This window comes from Myxine glutinosa, chromosome 12 (assembly GCF_964187855.1).
Source record: "Myxine glutinosa chromosome 12, kmMyxGlut1.1, whole genome shotgun sequence".
NCBI lineage: Eukaryota > Metazoa > Chordata > Myxini > Myxiniformes > Myxinidae > Myxine > Myxine glutinosa.
The window spans coordinates 94024770-94041224 of NC_136272.1; the positions used below are offsets into that span (position 1 = coordinate 94024770).

The 16455-nt window shown below is 43.8% G+C and overlaps 1 protein-coding gene across 5 annotated transcripts in view; it reads right to left on the minus strand.

The window, feature by feature from the left end:
- Nucleotides 1-1535: 1535 nt before the first annotated feature.
- The window catches only part of LOC137437619 (choline/ethanolamine transporter flvcr2a), a 34937-nt gene continuing 20017 nt past the window's right edge, over nucleotides 1536-16455 (minus strand). Inside the window, exons 4-11 of one of the 5 annotated variants that reach the window (XR_010986557.2) lie at nucleotides 15213-15280; nucleotides 12092-12195; nucleotides 10212-10319; nucleotides 9174-9279; nucleotides 7439-7550; nucleotides 5859-5927; nucleotides 5507-5565; nucleotides 1536-4144 (exon numbers count right to left, since the gene is read on the minus strand). Coding sequence is in view for 2 of the 5 variants with exons in the window: in XM_068132094.2 (XP_067988195.1) it covers nucleotides 4112-4147; nucleotides 5507-5565; nucleotides 7439-7550; nucleotides 9174-9279; nucleotides 10212-10319; nucleotides 12092-12195; nucleotides 15213-15280 (593 nt within the window). In the remaining 3 variants the exon portion in view is untranslated. Of the gene's footprint in view, nucleotides 4148-5506; nucleotides 5566-5858; nucleotides 5928-7438; nucleotides 7551-9173; nucleotides 9280-10211; nucleotides 10320-12091; nucleotides 12196-15212; nucleotides 15281-16455 lie in introns of those variants that run through there. The other 4 variants (XR_010986558.2, XM_068132095.2, XM_068132094.2 and 1 more) reach the window with 4 other exon arrangements.

Below are 16455 nucleotides of genomic sequence, written 5' to 3' on the forward strand. Positions count from 1 at the left end.
ACCCTCCCATCCACTTTCTGAATAATCCTCTCCAAGAAGTTCTGTCACTCAAGCTTTTGGGTCTCACTATCTGCCATGATCTTTCCTGGGAAAACCACATTTCCAAACTGGCCTCCAAAGCCAGTCGCCGACTGGGCATCCTCCGTCATGCGAAGTCCTTCCTTGGCACACCTAAGCTCCTCACCACATACAAGGCTTTCATCCACAGCTCAATGGAATACTGTTCTCCCCTCTGGGCTGGTGCTCCTGCCTCACACCTATCTCGGCTTCACGCTGTTGAAACCAAAGCTTTCAGAATCATTGTAATCTCCCACGATGAAGCTGATTGAGAGGGCCTTTCACTCACTCACCGCAGTCAGGTAGGTGATCTTTCTGTCTTCGACCGACTACTTTCCGGCCAAGCTCCCCCATCTCTATTCCCCAAATATTCCTACAGGTCGCACAAGATCTGCCAGCAACCCTCTTCTGGTGAAATTGCCAAAATCACGACTCTGCTCACCTTCACTCTTTCATTCCTCTTTTCTGCCACCTCTGGAACAAACTCCCACACTCTCTTCAATCCCATTCCTCCCTCCAGGTCTTTAAAACAGCTGTTCACCACCATCTCTTATCTTCCCCCATCCAAAACCTTTATCTTTTCTACCCCTGTTAATTCACCCCAGATCCACTTTTTTGAAATACCAACTTCGTTCCTGGATGTCCGAGCAGTGTCCATGTTTTATACCTCTCCCACCCCCCACCCTATCCCATGCCTCCTCCCCCCACCCCCAATCCCTCTCCCTCCCACAGATCTCCAGATGTCCCTGTTCTCTGCTGTTGTACTTGTGTGTTTCCCCCTCTCTCCAAATCTTGTCTCCCGCGACCTTTATTGTATGTTTTGTGTGTCCGTTTTTTATTGTGATTAATGTTAGCTCTTCCACGATCTTGTGTCCAAAAAAACAAAACAAAGAATAAAAAACAAAGAAACACCTTTTTCGTTCAAAACCAATCTTGTTTGCCAAATCGAAGAAGTTTTGACCCTAAAAGTGCACGTTTTTTTGGTTGCAAGTCACTATTCGAGTGCAGAAATGGGTGTTTCATCATATAGTGTGTATTATGCTTGGATACAGCAAAATAACATATTTAACAAGAAACTTTTTTCGTGCAAAACCAATCTTGTTTGCCAAATAGAAGCGGTTTTGACACAAGTGCACGTTTTTTTTTGGTTGCAAGTCACTATTCTAGTGCAGAAACGTGTGTGCTTCGTCAAATAGTGTGTATTATGCTTTTTTGCACCCAGCAGGTGTCGATCTCGCAACCATTGGACACCGAGTGTCCGTCGAGTTCGAATCCCACATTCCTGACACCAGTGTCCTGTTCCTAGGGATTAAAATCCTCCAAGGAAACAGATAGCCGAACGAGCTTCACACTCCGAGGCATTCAGTCAAAAATGACGGTGTTATTTACACGCGAGGGAAAGGAGAATGACGAACTTACCTTCACGGGTCCCACTGGAATTCCTCGAACCTGCGATAATTAATTCAAACCAACACGGATTTAAAATGGACAAAATTACCGGCTTTATTGAAGAAATGCTGGTAACAAAGAATGCACGATAAAATAAGATTCCTTTTTGGGATGTCCCCATACAGACCCGTATACAGACAAAGGGAAAAATAAAGGTGAAAATAAAGTGTGTGTGTTTGTATGTACTTAGCTCTGAGCGTCTCCCAAACCCCCTCGGGAATCGTCTAAACCCCGGCGTCCTTGGCTGGAACAGCACAGGCCACCGTGCACATTTCGCTTGTGGGAAACGTAGGCCTCGGTTCGCAGTTCGCTCCTCCTCACGATCGTCGAAACCTCCAATGTCCCTAGCGCGAGAGTGCTAAGAATTGTGACTGCACGGTCTGTGTCTGTGTCTTTCACCGAGGAGAGGCTTCCCTCTGACCACTCTGCCATAAAGCCCAGATCGGTGGAGTGTTGCAGTGATGGTTGTCCTTCTGGAATTTTCTCCCATCTCCACACAGGATCTCTGAAGCTCAGCCAGAGTGACCATCGGGTTATTGGTCATCTCCCTTACCAAGGCCCTTCTCCCCCGATTGCTCAGTTTGGCCGGGCGGCCAGCTCTAGGAAGTGTCTTGGTTGTTCCAAACTTCTTCCATTTAAGAATTATGGAGGCCAGTGTGCTCTTGGAAACCTTCAATGCAGCAGAATTTTTTTGTAGGCTTCCTCAGATCTGTGCCTCGACACAATCCTGTCTCTGAGCTCTACAGGCAGTTCCTTCTACCTCATGGCTTGGTTTTTGCTCTGATATGCTTTGTCAGCTGTGAGACCTTATATAGACAGGTGTGTGCCTTTCCAAATCATGTCCAATCAATTGAATTTACCACAGGTGGACTCCAATCATGGTGTAGAAACATCTCAAAGATGATCAAGAGAAATGGGAAGCCCCTGAGCTAAATTTCAAGTGTCATAGCAAAGGGTCTGAATACTTATGTCAATGTGATATTTCAGTTTTTTCTTTTTAATAAATTTGCAGAACTTTCTAAAATCCTGTTTTCTCTTTGTCATTATGGGGTATTGAGTGTAGGTTGATGAGGGGAAAAGTGAATATAAACGATTTCAGCATAAGGCTGCAACATAACAAAATGTGAAAAAAGTGAAGGGGTCTGAATACTTTCTGAATGCACTGTACATTAATTTTTAATGAGATAAATTTATCCATTTAACAGAGTGTTTTCAAGAACGTAACCATAACGTTAACTGAGGACCAAGTGTATCAGTAAATCCAGCATATCTCACTAAATCTTAAAGATAGAATAACAAAACTGGTACCAAAATAGAGGTTATGCATTTCTCCTATATCACATAATGTTATGTTAGCTAATTTGCATAATCATGAATATTCATTAAAAATTGGAAATGTTGCTTAAAATTTGAAAACTGCCCTCATTTGAGGGCATCAAAACCCTCATTAACTCTTCCGAACCCAACCCTCTTCCTGGCTGATTTCAGTGTTTTCTTCCCTGTTCATTTATCCACTTCCTGATTGTGCTCAATTGTTGCCCACTGCCCCACTGTCAATTTAACCTTGCTCTTCCATGAGCCTTGCTCTTGTAGAGAAAAAAAGCAGTTAAAACTTGCTGGGTTATTCAGGGAACTTGTACTGATAACCAGAAGAAGGTGAGTTCTCATGTGTCAACCGGATGCTAACCTATGGCATCTTCACCTGGCTGACTCTTAACAATACCTTAAATGGAAAGAGTTTGCACCTTTGAAAATATCATAACTCCACATAAAGTTCTAGTCAATCACATTCTTGTGACAATCGCTGCAAAACACTGTTTTGCTCTCCCATGTCATTTCCAGTGTATTTGGTACATTTTAATACAATGCAAATATCCTCTAAGTCGATCAATCAACTTGTACATCATCTGATCTTCCAGCGTGGAGAAAAGGTAATACAGTTATTGCTCAGCAGAAAAATAAGTTATTACAGGTCTTCAGCAATTCATATTCTTTTGCATCTACACCAGTACAAAACGTAGAAACACCACCAGAAACATCACTGTACCACTGGTGTACAACATCGATATCAAGCATCTCAATCAGCAGTACAAACCGAACCACATAAATATGAAAAACAAAAACTAAAATTATACACACCCAAGATAAATAACTGATGGAACAGGAAAGGCACATTTGAATTTGTTTAAAACAAATCATAAATTATTTTAAAATGTAAGAAACAGTCGGCATCTGATCATAAAAGACTTCTTGGAAAAAAAACACAATTTCTCGACTCACTTTTGTTACAACGAAACGTGCTTCACCACTGTCTTTGCATTTCAAACTTCCCCGTCCGATGCTATCTTCGTTCCAGCTTAGGTATCCCACTCCTGACACCAAATTCTTAAACCGAATGCCAATTTTGAGCAAGGATTTTATTTTGTATAAAAAAGTTGAAAACATTCAAAGCTTTTAATCCTCCCATTGTTGTTGAAATGTTGGCCGATGCTGATCAACATTAATTTATATAGTGCAGTATTTTATTTTGTTGTTAAAAGCATTTCATATGGACTGTTTTGGAAAGAACCAGACCTCAAACGCAATCCTCACGTACAGTACCACATCAGTTTGACCTGCAAACTGCTTCCTTGGGCATCTTCTCCAGCATCCATAGAAAGGGAAAATGAAGGAAACAAATGACAATAACACATGAACATTTTAAAAAGTTTCAATGGCAACTTTGACAAAAACTTCCACACTTTGCATTTTCAATGTTGCCCTCTCCTACGTTATTCCCAACTCTAGTGATGAAAATGTTTGCAAATCCACATGCCCATTCCACATTGTCATCTATCTATAATTCCAGTAATCTCTGTGTGTGTGTGTGTGTCTGTGTGTGTGTGTGTGTGTTTGTCTGTGACCGCTGTTTCTCGACAACCACGGGTCCGATATACTTGAAACTTGCCAGGTATATTGCTGGGGACCTGAGGATGTGCCTTTTCAAGGTTTCATATTAATCGGAGAAGTAGTTACCGAGCTATGGCGATTTAGCCGTTCGCCGTTCGCTTTGGCTTTGCGAATGGACCGAACCATTTCATGTAAATAGAGGGGGGGGTTCTGTGGTCGTTGCGAATGGACCAAACCATTTCATGTAAATAGAGGGGGGGGGGGGTTCTGTGGTCGTTACTGCCACGTGGTTTCAAAGTTTTTTTTTGTTGTTGTTTGCACGCATGTTTTTTTGCACGCACGTACGGGCACCCACGTACGGGCACGTCCTAGTTCCAGTAATTGTAAACACAATGCGTGTGTGTGTATGTCTGTGACCGCTGTTTCTCGACAACCACTGGTCTGATCTAATCGAAACTTGCCAGCTATATTGCTGGGGACCTGAGGATGTGCCTTTTCAAAGTAGAGCGAAGACCGAAGCAACGGTGAAAGTTTTTGTTTTTTTTTTATTGTTTTTTTTTGCACGTACGGTCACGCTAGAGCGAAGGAACCGCCTGTGTGTTTGTTGTTTCTGCCTCGGAGTTTGAAAGGTTTTTGTTTTATTTTTCTTTCTTCTCTTCTCTTTGTGCTTCTCCTTGCGATGGAATAGCAAAAAGGCAAAATATGTTGGCGCGAATGGAATAATCGGCCAATAAAACTAATTTGCGATTAATCGTAACTGCGATATGCGAACTTCCGGACAGTGAGGACTTAACTTCCGGACTTACGGATAGTGACGACTTACTGTCTCGATTGTATCTTACTACTATCTTACTTTCTTATACTGTCGTATTTATACTGTCGTATCTAGCTTATACTTACTGTCTATATTATAGGTTGATTGGAGTTAAACACAATGCCCCAATCCATTCGTCGTTTACGAGAGCGAAGGAAAGAAACTGCGCACGCCCACGCACGTACGGGCACGCACTTGTTATTAGATAATAGTCCAAGGTACTGCACTGGACTCTTGTCCAGTCCATCAGAAAGTACCACACAATTATGAAGAAAAGGCATGGCCAGGAGAGCTCACCTGCTCTTGGAGGGTGTTCCTGTTGGCTTTCTGCCTCCGCAAATCTGACTTGATAAAAGCTGGAGAGAAAAATTAATATCAAAGCTGCACTCACATCAAGATAATATCTCTACAAAACTGGTCTGATAGAGGAGGAATCCTAATTTAAAAAAACTTGAGACATGTACAATTGTACATATTCGTTACTACAGAAACAACATCATTTTCATCTTCATCTCCCTTTACTGTCCCACTCCTTCCTCCAAGCTCCTGCAAACCACCTCACCCTCTTCACTTGTCTATTCCTCACCTGCCCTCCTCCCTCCCATTCCTTTTCTATATTCTTGAATTCTCACTCTTCCCTTTTACTTACGCAAGAGAAACATAATCCATTTTCTTCAGCTGCGCTTATTTTTATAGGGTATTGTGCTCGTAAAAGGAACTGCAACACATCACACGCACACATGCAGACAAATGTCTGAGACTCGACTTCAGACAAAAACTTTGAAGTAACATTTTCAGCAATGACCCCCCTTAATGACATGACTAGTCCACTTCTGATTATCGTCTTTTTCCTTTGCTCAATGAAAGTTTGTATACAACACAATTTGCTCGATTATGACGTCAAACAGCCAAACAATGCATTGAGGAAGAAGAGTGGGGAACTCAAATTATGCTGGTTGAGTTTGCCGTACATGCTGAATAACTCAAGCAATTGAAATGTTTAAAGTTTATTTTCTATGCAGGTTGAATGCATCGATTAACCACAATTTTTTATGATATCAAAATGTATTTGGTGTTGTTTGAGGTAGTCTTGTTTTCATTTCCATGTTTACTTTCTTCTTCATCCTGCTCTTCCATGAGCCTCAACTTTGTAAATAAGTAAACAAACACATGTACTTCTAAATGGCATGAAGGACAATAATTTATTGCGGAGTTTGGAGGTATTAATTTTAGCACTTCAAACCAATCACAAACGGCATGAAACCCAAAAGCTTCCCATAGTATTGTACGATTGCTATGCTGAGAAAGATAACCAAAGTGGGAACGGATTGAAACTAAAGAGAAAGTATTACAGGGAATCATGTCGGTCCCCTCTTACATAGACTACTAACATAGACATAGATCTACTTGTAGACTCAAACTGCTGGACCGGTTTCCACCAAACTTTGCATATGTTCTGGGGGTAGCTAGAGTTAGGTCAATGGCACAAAATAATTCCCCCGTAAACACCCCTTACGAGGGTGGGTTGACAACCTGCAATTTGACTGTACACATGGCTTACTGACACCTTCTGGAGAGAAGGGGTATTACTAGCCATAGCTGTAAAAAATAATTTCTCCCACAACCCCAGAACCCCCTCATCACTTTACCCCTTTCGGAAGCCGCCCCAGAGGGTGCGGAGTTTATAGTCACAAACAAACATCACACTTTCAACTAGAACGGCACTCGGTAGACCGCATACCTCCACCAGGCTAAAGAGTTTACCCATTGAATCCCACCGACAGGCTGGATCTGCTTCCAGGCCTGAAGCAAAATCGAATCGGCTTGTTCTCGTCACCTACACAGCTCATCCACCAAGTTTTTGCCAGAATCCGTCCACAACCTTTTGAAATAGTGCTATATATGGTTTTTGGTGCTGTCTCAATGGTGACAATTCACTTTTAAAAAATTATAGTATCCGGATCTGGATCGTCATCAAAATGGAATAAATTTGGCCTCGTCACACACCCAACCTGTCCACAAAATATCGGCTGAATCCGTCCACGTTTTGAGGTATCCTACTCACAGACAGATAGACAAACGAACAAACAAACACAAAGTCAGGTGAAAGCAACCTCCATCCACCTTTGGTGGTGGAGGTAATAAAGTCGAGTTTTCAGTGAATCTGCAAACAGGTAAATTTTGTGTGCCACCAAAGAAAACAGCGAATGTTAAATATAAAATACCAACCTGTAAGAATGCATCCAACAAAAAGGAAGCTGAAGATGAAGATGTTTCCCTCAGTGGGCGAATAATCGGTGATGAGCTTCCCTTGTACGAGTGTGAAAATCATTCCAAACGCCTGAAAGATGTCATCAAACAAATTGGACTTCCACATTAAATTTACAGCAATCCATATTTATACCCTCAAATCACAATGTTTCTTAATCACAATTTTTAAAAACGCTTTCCAATCTTTGAAGTACGGGCTAACGAAAATGTGAAAAATAAAAGAACATCAATTAATAAATAACATGTGTAAAGCATCAAACTTGCCCAAAATACGAGTTCGGCAGACAACCCTACAGATCCACAGACAACATGCCACAGGTCTGGTAGCCAATGTGTTCGAGTAATGGTCAGCCAATTTGCCTCACGGCGGTGAGACCAACGTGCCACACCAATGGCTGGCTAATGAACTCGTGGCTCTGAGGCCAAAATGCCCCACCAATGGGCAGCCAACATGACTCGCAGCCAGGAGGCCAACGCATCTCAGAAGACAACGCGTCTCACGGCCAGGAGGGCAACGTATCCCTGAAATCAACGCGCCTCATGGCCAGGAGGCGAACGTATCCCTGAAATCAATGCGCCTCATGGCCAGGAGGCCAACGTATCCCTGAAATCAACGCGCCTCATGGCCAGGAGGCCAACATATCCCTGAAATCAACGCGCCTCATGGCCAGGAGGCAAACGTATCCCTGAAATCAACGCGTCTCACGGCCAGGAGGGCAACGTATCCCTGAAATCAACGCGCCTCATGGCCATGAGGCCAACGTATCCCTGAAATCAACGCGCCTCATGGCCAGGAGGCCAACATATCCCTGAAATCAACGCGCCTCATGGCCAGGAGGCCAACGTATCCCTGAAATCAACGCGCCTCATGGCCAGGAGGCCAACATATCCCTGAAATCAACGCGCCTCATGGCCAGGAGGCAAACGTATCCCTGAAATCAACGCGTCTCACGGCCAGGAGGGCAACGTATCCCTGAAATCAACGCGCCTCATGGCCATGAGGCCAACGTATCCCTGAAATCAACGCTCCTCATGGCCAGGAGGCCAACATATCCCTGAAATCAACGCGCCTCATGGCCAGGAGGCCAACGTATCCCTGAAATCAACGTGCCTCATGGCCAGGAGGCCAACGTATCCCTGAAATCAACGCGCCTCATGGCCAGGAGGCCAACGTATCCCTGAAATCAACGCGCCTCATGGCCATGAGGCCAACGTATCCCTGAAATCAACGCGCCTCATGGCCATGAGGCCAACGTATCCCTGAAATCAACGCGCCTCATGGCCAGGAGGCCAATGTATCCCTGAAATCGACGCGCCTCATGGCCAGGAGGCCAACGTATCCCTGAAATCAACGCGCCTCACGGCCATGAGACCAAAGCACCTCAGAATACAACGAGCCTCACGGACAAGAGGCCAACGTGTCTTGAAAATCAATGTGCCTCGCAGCCAGGAGGCCAACGCGCCCCACTGCTGAGCATTGCAGAGCGACTTAAAATAATCCATTGGGAAAGCCATTTTATTGTTTTACCGATTCAAAGCACATCCCAAACACACCAGGTTTGCTAATCTGCTGAAATTGTATGCACACCTCACTTGGTACATCAGTGCTTTGGGGAAACTATGCAAATTATTTTGTAAATCAACTTCACTGACGTGCACGTCACGTTAAAATGAAACACCTGCATGTACAAACCTGTGCAGAAGCATTAAGTAGGCCAGAGGAGGTTCCTTCCGATTCAGGGTAGGTGAGCTCAGCTGCAAACTCGAAACCTAGCGGCAGATAGCCAGTCATGCAGAAACTGACAGAGATACGATGTAATAAGGTGGTTACACAAAGAAGCAGAATCCCATTGGCCTTCTACACACACCTGGAATATTGGTGCCACCAGAGTGAATTAGAAATGTATTCAAACCATTCGCTCGAGCCCCTCATCAATCACTGAATGAGGTGCTCGGGAAACATTGCATCTTACACCGTAAACATTCTCTGATAATCTTAACATTGGCTTTAAAATCATATCAGCGTGAACAGCTATGGAAAAATGTTTCCGTTTTTTCCCAGAAGTAGCAACCAGATGGCTGGAAATGTTGACGAGACAATGTTTCGACAAGGAAAAGGTTTCTTATTGGTCGATAAAAATCTGTTTGTAGATCACATATGCGGAAATAACCAGTGGGGCACGCAATTCCTCGTTATGGTGGCCCTTCATAGCTGAAGATGGCCGTTCCAACTTGACATCCGAACAACCCGGATGTACGACTTTGTTACAGTGTAGGAAGTGTTGTCCGCACAGCAAGCGCACACTGATGCAGCGAGCAGTGCAATCTGGAATAGTCGAGAAGGCCAGACCACTTTCTACCCGCAGTTTAAAGTAGGAATATGTAATTTGGTCAGGATGCCGGCGAGCAACTCACCTGCTATTCATACAAATATGCTGGGATCTTTAACGTCCACCAGCTAATATTAACAGAAGGGACACCTGACTTCATGTCCATGCGAGGGACGGGGCACTCTCTGCTGCACCTGTCAAACCCTACAGGTTTGTCGTCAGGTGGAGATTCAAACCCAGACTAGTCATCAGCTCAGAGACAGGTGTGCTACGTCTGCCCCCTCCTGTCAGACATGGTTTCTGGTGTCATAACAGCGAAGGAATTCATATTCGATAAAACCTCGGAATTCATAGACGTTTATTTACCTTTAATTCCACCGCGCTCATGTCTGTGCGCTTACCCGAGTGCTCCTGCCGTGACAAAGGTGGTAGGCAGACTGATCTCCAACGTAAAGGTGAAAAAGACCATCCCGGCAAATGTTAAGATGTACACAAAGAGTGTTGTCTGCCTGGAAAACACCAGAGAACACGGAAAAGTCACGGCACAAGCTCCTCAGTTGCCCTGTTAAGGGACTGTGTGGTGGAAGGATCTGCAGATTTGGGAATATCCTCAAGTCGACAGAGCTATCTTAATGATGTTATTAAAACTAATCTGCAACCGAAGCTACCATCCACTCCGATCGCAATACGAGTCAGGATTTAGTGCTTGACGTTAGAGTTATCTCGAAGCATCATCTTTACAAGCCGTGAAGATGACCAGGACAAAATGGGACCTTGCTTGGGTAAACCTTTTTCAAAGTTTTTCTTGGATCAGGACCTTTCTTGGGTAAACCACATTTCAAAGTTGGCTTCCAAAGCCAACCACCGACTAGGCTCCGTCACACAAAGTCCTTCCTTGGCACACCTGAACTCTCATCAACCTACGAGGCCTTCATCCGCAGCTTGGTAGAGCGCTGCTCTCCATCTGCCCCACACCTTGCTCAGTGGATCAGCGTCCTGTGGCAATGTCGGAATGCAAAGGTTTGTTCAACTCAACTACCCATAAGCATGGCTTTCCCAGCGCCATCTTTGTGTTTCTGGTTCTCTCTGCCAATGTCATTATTTCTCTCCCAATGTGTCAGGAAGACATGTAATGGCAAAATGTGGAGTGGCCAATGTGGAGTTATGGCCTACCATCGGTACCAAATTAAAAACGCCCCTTTCCCAATACCCAGACCAAGTGATTCTTTTTGATGAGCACAGTTTCAGCACCGGGTTTCTCTTATGTACTTTGCTTTTCTCAACAGATTTTTAAAATTGTTTTCCTACTCTTTGCTGTTTATATCTCTATCCCGTTCAGTTAGCTTTGCTCATCAAAATCTCTGCTAATAGTTGCAACCAATCAACGTTTCTGATGGTAGTTGTTCACCGCGCCCTACCCAACCCCACTCAATGGCAGTTCCTTTTGCCAATTTTCAAAAAGGAAGAAAAATACATAAATAAATAAATATATAAACAAAAAGAAAAACTTTCAATCCTGACAAATCTCACCATCTCTCTCTGACAGGACAGTCTGGCAAACCCTCCTATCTACTTTCTTAACAATCCTCTTGAGGAAGTTCAGTCGTTCAAACTCCTGGGACTCACTATCAGCCATGACCTTTCTTGGGTAAACCACATTTCAAAGTTGGCTTCCAAATCCAACCACCGACTAGGCTCCGTCACACAAAGTCCTTCCTTGGCACACCTGAACTCTTATCAACCTACAAGGCCTTCATCCGCAGCTTGGTAGAGTGCTGCTCTCCATGTGCCCCACACCTTGCTCAGCTTGACACTGTGGAAACCAGAGTTTCCTTCTGCATCTATTTTGTCTGCCCCACACATCCTCCTCCCCACACCCATCGTTTGTCCAACCCTCCCTCTATTTTGTCCTTCAACTCAACTTTAGTGTTTCCCCCCCCCCCCCCCCCCTCTCTCTACTGTTCTTTGTTATATTGCGTCCTGATCTGTTCAGAGTACTATCTCTTCCACGAGCTTTGTACACCAAAAAATAAATAAATAAATAACTCCAATTAGTAAGGTTAGACAAAATCAAAATGTAGAGAATGAATGTTATCATGTGACGATGCATCTGATTCAATTAAAGTGGTTTGCCTGAGCTGACTGGCTCAGCCGAATATTAATCCAAAAGAAACGGAGCGGCAAACCAAAGCGCCTCGGCCCATAATTGCAGTGAGCAAAATCCCGATGGTGTGCATGAAACGAAACACAGCCTTAGATGATAATGAAACCTGATCCTCACTTGTACGTCTTGGTTTTATCCAGCCACAGGCCGCAGATAATGGAACCAACCATTCCCATTAGCACAATGGTGAGGCCGATCCATCCAGCCATGATTTCATGACCCTGCCAAGAAAAATAAAGAAAATTGCATGACATGGTAAAACTGGATTGACAGCTCAGCTGGAACATAGTGCACTAATCCAAGGTGTGGCAATCCTTTGATTTGTCGATCAACAGCAGGTGAGAGTTTGTTCAACTCACCAAACATGATGCAGCGCACAAAACTCTGGACCACCCCCATTCATTCACTCCCCATCATTCTTCTCTCTTTCCCATTTATACCCCGACAGTGAATCTTCCCGAAGGTTACTTCTTCAACAAGTAGCTCATGTTATCTGGCCGATTCAAAATGCGGAAAATGTTCACACTCCAGCAATCACTCGATACAAGTCAAAGGTTAACCCCAATATTATAATCCGTTCTCCTTTTCCACAAACAACAACTTTTGGAATACAAAGCTCACCTCCGCAAACATTCCACAATTATGCATTGTAACCAGTACATTCTATATCCAGTCCTAAGCATACCAGCACCAATGGTTTGATACCTGACTTGCCTACCAAGGGTCATCCTGGTACTTTGTGGGTCTAGAATTACATCAACCAGTGCACCATGCACCTGAGGGAACGGTAAGTCAAGCCCGGCTGTTCTCATTTGAGGATGGATGTCAAATATTCCAAGGATCCTTTGGTACCAGTACACTGGCCAATTTCCAAAATTCCTGCCCTTATCTATTGCTGACCACACTGGCAAGGTAATGGATTTTTTTTTTCATGTGCAGCCCGCGGCTGCTGGTTGCATCATTTTCTGGAAGGGCTGATGCAGTGCCCCATTTCCAGTAAGCTGGTCCTCATTTTGCCGACCTCGGAGGATGACAGGTTAAGTAAACCCACCTGGTGCTATTTAATGATGCGACAGGGGCTTGAACTCAAGACCCTGAAATATTAAGCCAGCCACCACCTGGTTTAGGGTAATGGTAAACCACTCGGTGAATTTCCTTCAGACTAACACAAATTTACTTTGGCACCATTGGGGCTTCCTTTGTGCAGGTGATGCGTGATCACGACGAAGGCAAGATGGTATCGCTGAATCATCATTAGATGAAAACATCATTGAAGGCACTTTTTCTTTTAAACAGGATCAACAATACATGCAAGAGAACTGTTCTATTAAAAAAAGCAAAAACAACAACAACAACAACAACAACAACAACAACAGGCATTTCAAGGCCATTTTCCCTGCTAAAGCGGGGGTTAGCCTTGCGGTCCCCATGACAATCTTCTCCATTTTGCCCTATTTTCTGCATCTCCCCTTGTTAACCCCCTTGCCCGCATTTCTTCTTCCACCATCTTTAGCCAAGTCTTTCTCGGTCTTCCCCGTCCTCTACTTCCTTCTACATTCATTTCCATCACTCTTCTCAACCAGTCACTTTCATCCTTCCTCAACACATGACCAAACCATCTCAACCTGTTCCTCTTCACAGCATCAATCACAGGCTCTATTCCCATCATCTTTCGCAATTCATCATTTGTCTTCCTCTCTCTCAACGATACTCCGCACATCCACCGAACCATTCGCATTTCCACCCTTTCCAGCCTTCGTTGCTGCTCTACGTTCATTACCCATGTCTCGCTCCCATAAATCATAACACTTCTCACACATGCAGCATACACCTTTCCCTTCAGCTTCAACGACACTCCCCTCCTCATCATCACGCCACTCAGTTCCCGAAACTTATTCCATGCACATCTCACTCCAGCAACCGTTGCCGAGTCTGATCCACCTTCTCCATTCTATTAAAATATCCTAAAGAAAACAAATTTTACTTTATTGTTATTCGTTTTTGATTTCTGACCTGCACCCTGAAGTTTATAAGGCTCATGGAAGAGCGTGTACACGACTTGACAACAGACTACGAGGATATATTCCCATATACACGGATACAGATACGGCAAATCAGACACTGTGTTCACATATATTCATCGATACTGGTTGGAATATAAAAACATCACAAGTGTGGAAATAGGTATTTCCTGCACAAACGAGCAAGATGGCACCATCTTGATTTATCGATGATGCAACGTTCTCTGCACCTCCGACGTCCTCACGACCCATGACGTCAACAATGCAGATCCAGACACTACGTTTTCAGCATATTTGTGCTCAAGGAACCTTGGGTTGTCGAGGTCAGGGTTTCAGCTCACCAGCTCCATCAACCTCGAATCTCCTTCAGCACTGATCAGAGAAGAATGGCGTGCATGCTGCTCGATACTCTACGTGTTGAAGATTGTGACGTCATTGGTGGAAATTCAACGTCCCGTGGCATTGTGGATATGATTTAAATCGCAAAATAATGGTGCGATCGGAATAATATCCAAATCTGCATGCCGTATCCATATACAAATGAGTAGAGACATTTAAAGCCATCAATTGCGATTTTTACCGTATCCGTACCCACGTATTGGGGAAGGAACTTCCCTGAACACACCGAGTGCCATCTAGTGGCAGCACCATCCTCTCACTGGTCAGCAGGCTTGTTTTAGGGAGAAAACTCCCTTCTTTAATGGATGCTACCCAACAGGGTTTATCCATACTCTATCCTCCAAATGCTGTCAAAAGTGAGGAAGCTGTACGTACCATTTTTTAAGTCTTTGGTATATGACTAGGCCAGGGTCAGGTTCAAACCAACAACCTCCGAGACCGATAGTGGACGCTCGAACTACAAACAATGCCACTGCCTGGTAATCTGGTACTAGTTTTAATTTATCGTGTCTTTAGTTTTTCACAAAACGAGGAAGTCTTTGGAGAGCCATCGCCCAACACCCTGGAAAAATTCCAAACTCCTGCCATAACCTCCAGGGAGGGGGGGGGGGGGGGGGGCACTGCATCAGCAGTACAGCTATACAGCTGTACCCCTAGCAAGTGGTGCTACCGCAGCCACATGCTGAATATAAAAGCAGAAGTAGGCCCAAACATCAGAATGTCTAACTTGCACTTAATTATCAGTAACTTCCATTGATCTTTGTACTTTGGTGAATAAAATATAGAATACACACAAGGAACGGTAAAAGCAAACCTACAGGGTGATGGTGAATTATCATCCGATTCAGCAACGTCGACACCGAGTAAAACGATCCCGTATTGATTCCTGAAGAAAAAAACACAAAAAAACAACAAGGAGAAATTCCATCAAATCCTATCATCGCCACACGTCATGATACCTCCGGTGAGATCTTACAGGTCAAGAGAAAATGGCAAAAATAAATTCGCGAGAAAGGAAAGAAGTTACGGATTAAATGTTCCATAAGGCCTACATGGTTTACAAGTACAAAAAGGAGTATTCATCAGCATTTTATCGGAATCGGAACATGAGAGTGCAAGTAATAGGTACCATGGAATTTCAAAACGCTTCGTACAAAAAGAACCCGCAATGCTGAGTGGACAATTAACACTGTCGGATGGACAAATTATGGGTATTCAGTGTCGTTCAAAGACAAGTATAAATTAGTGTCTAAAGATAAAAGTTGGCGCCTTTAGTGTGATGGTGTCGGCATTATTTATAAGTGACGTGAGGCTCTATCTGGATTATTATATTCCTGTGTTGTAGGTAAATTTTACGAGTAAGAGGCGTCCACAACCATCTTTGACCATGTTGTGGAACGTTGGCCGAAGCCCTCACATTTTCACCTTTATTCGCTTTTAAATTCATTTTCTCTGCAACCGCATGAGCAATTGACACAAATCTTTCAATGCAGGAGCGCCTACCCATGGAGAATGTTGTAACATAGTTCCATGGTGATTGGATGGAAAATGCTTCCGGCGTTCTAAAACAGTTTTCTGCAGGTGTGGGTTGTAGCGTGTTTCACAAATCAGGAAGTCACTGGCACGAGAAACACGATATACAGTCATCTCGTATATCAGTGACTCTATATACAGTCACGTGAAAAAGTAAGTACACCCCATGTAAAGTTTTGACTTTTTCAACATACAGCTATTTGATCCTCATTTCAACAATATTGATAGATAAAGGTGATATAATATAACAAATATCATGAAACATTTACATTTTGTAGTCCATTGTATAATTTAAATAAACATTAATGCAAATTTCGCATGTGGAAAAAGTAAGTACACCCTTGGCTCTAATAGGTGGTATGACCCCCTTTGGCAGAAACAACCTCAAGTAGGCGTTTCTTATAACTGTCTACCAGTCTCTGACATCGACTAGGAGAAATTTTTGCCCACTCCTACATGCAGATTATTTACGCTGTGCGATGTTTGAGGGGTTTCTTGCATGCACAGCTCGTTTCAAATCCCCCCACA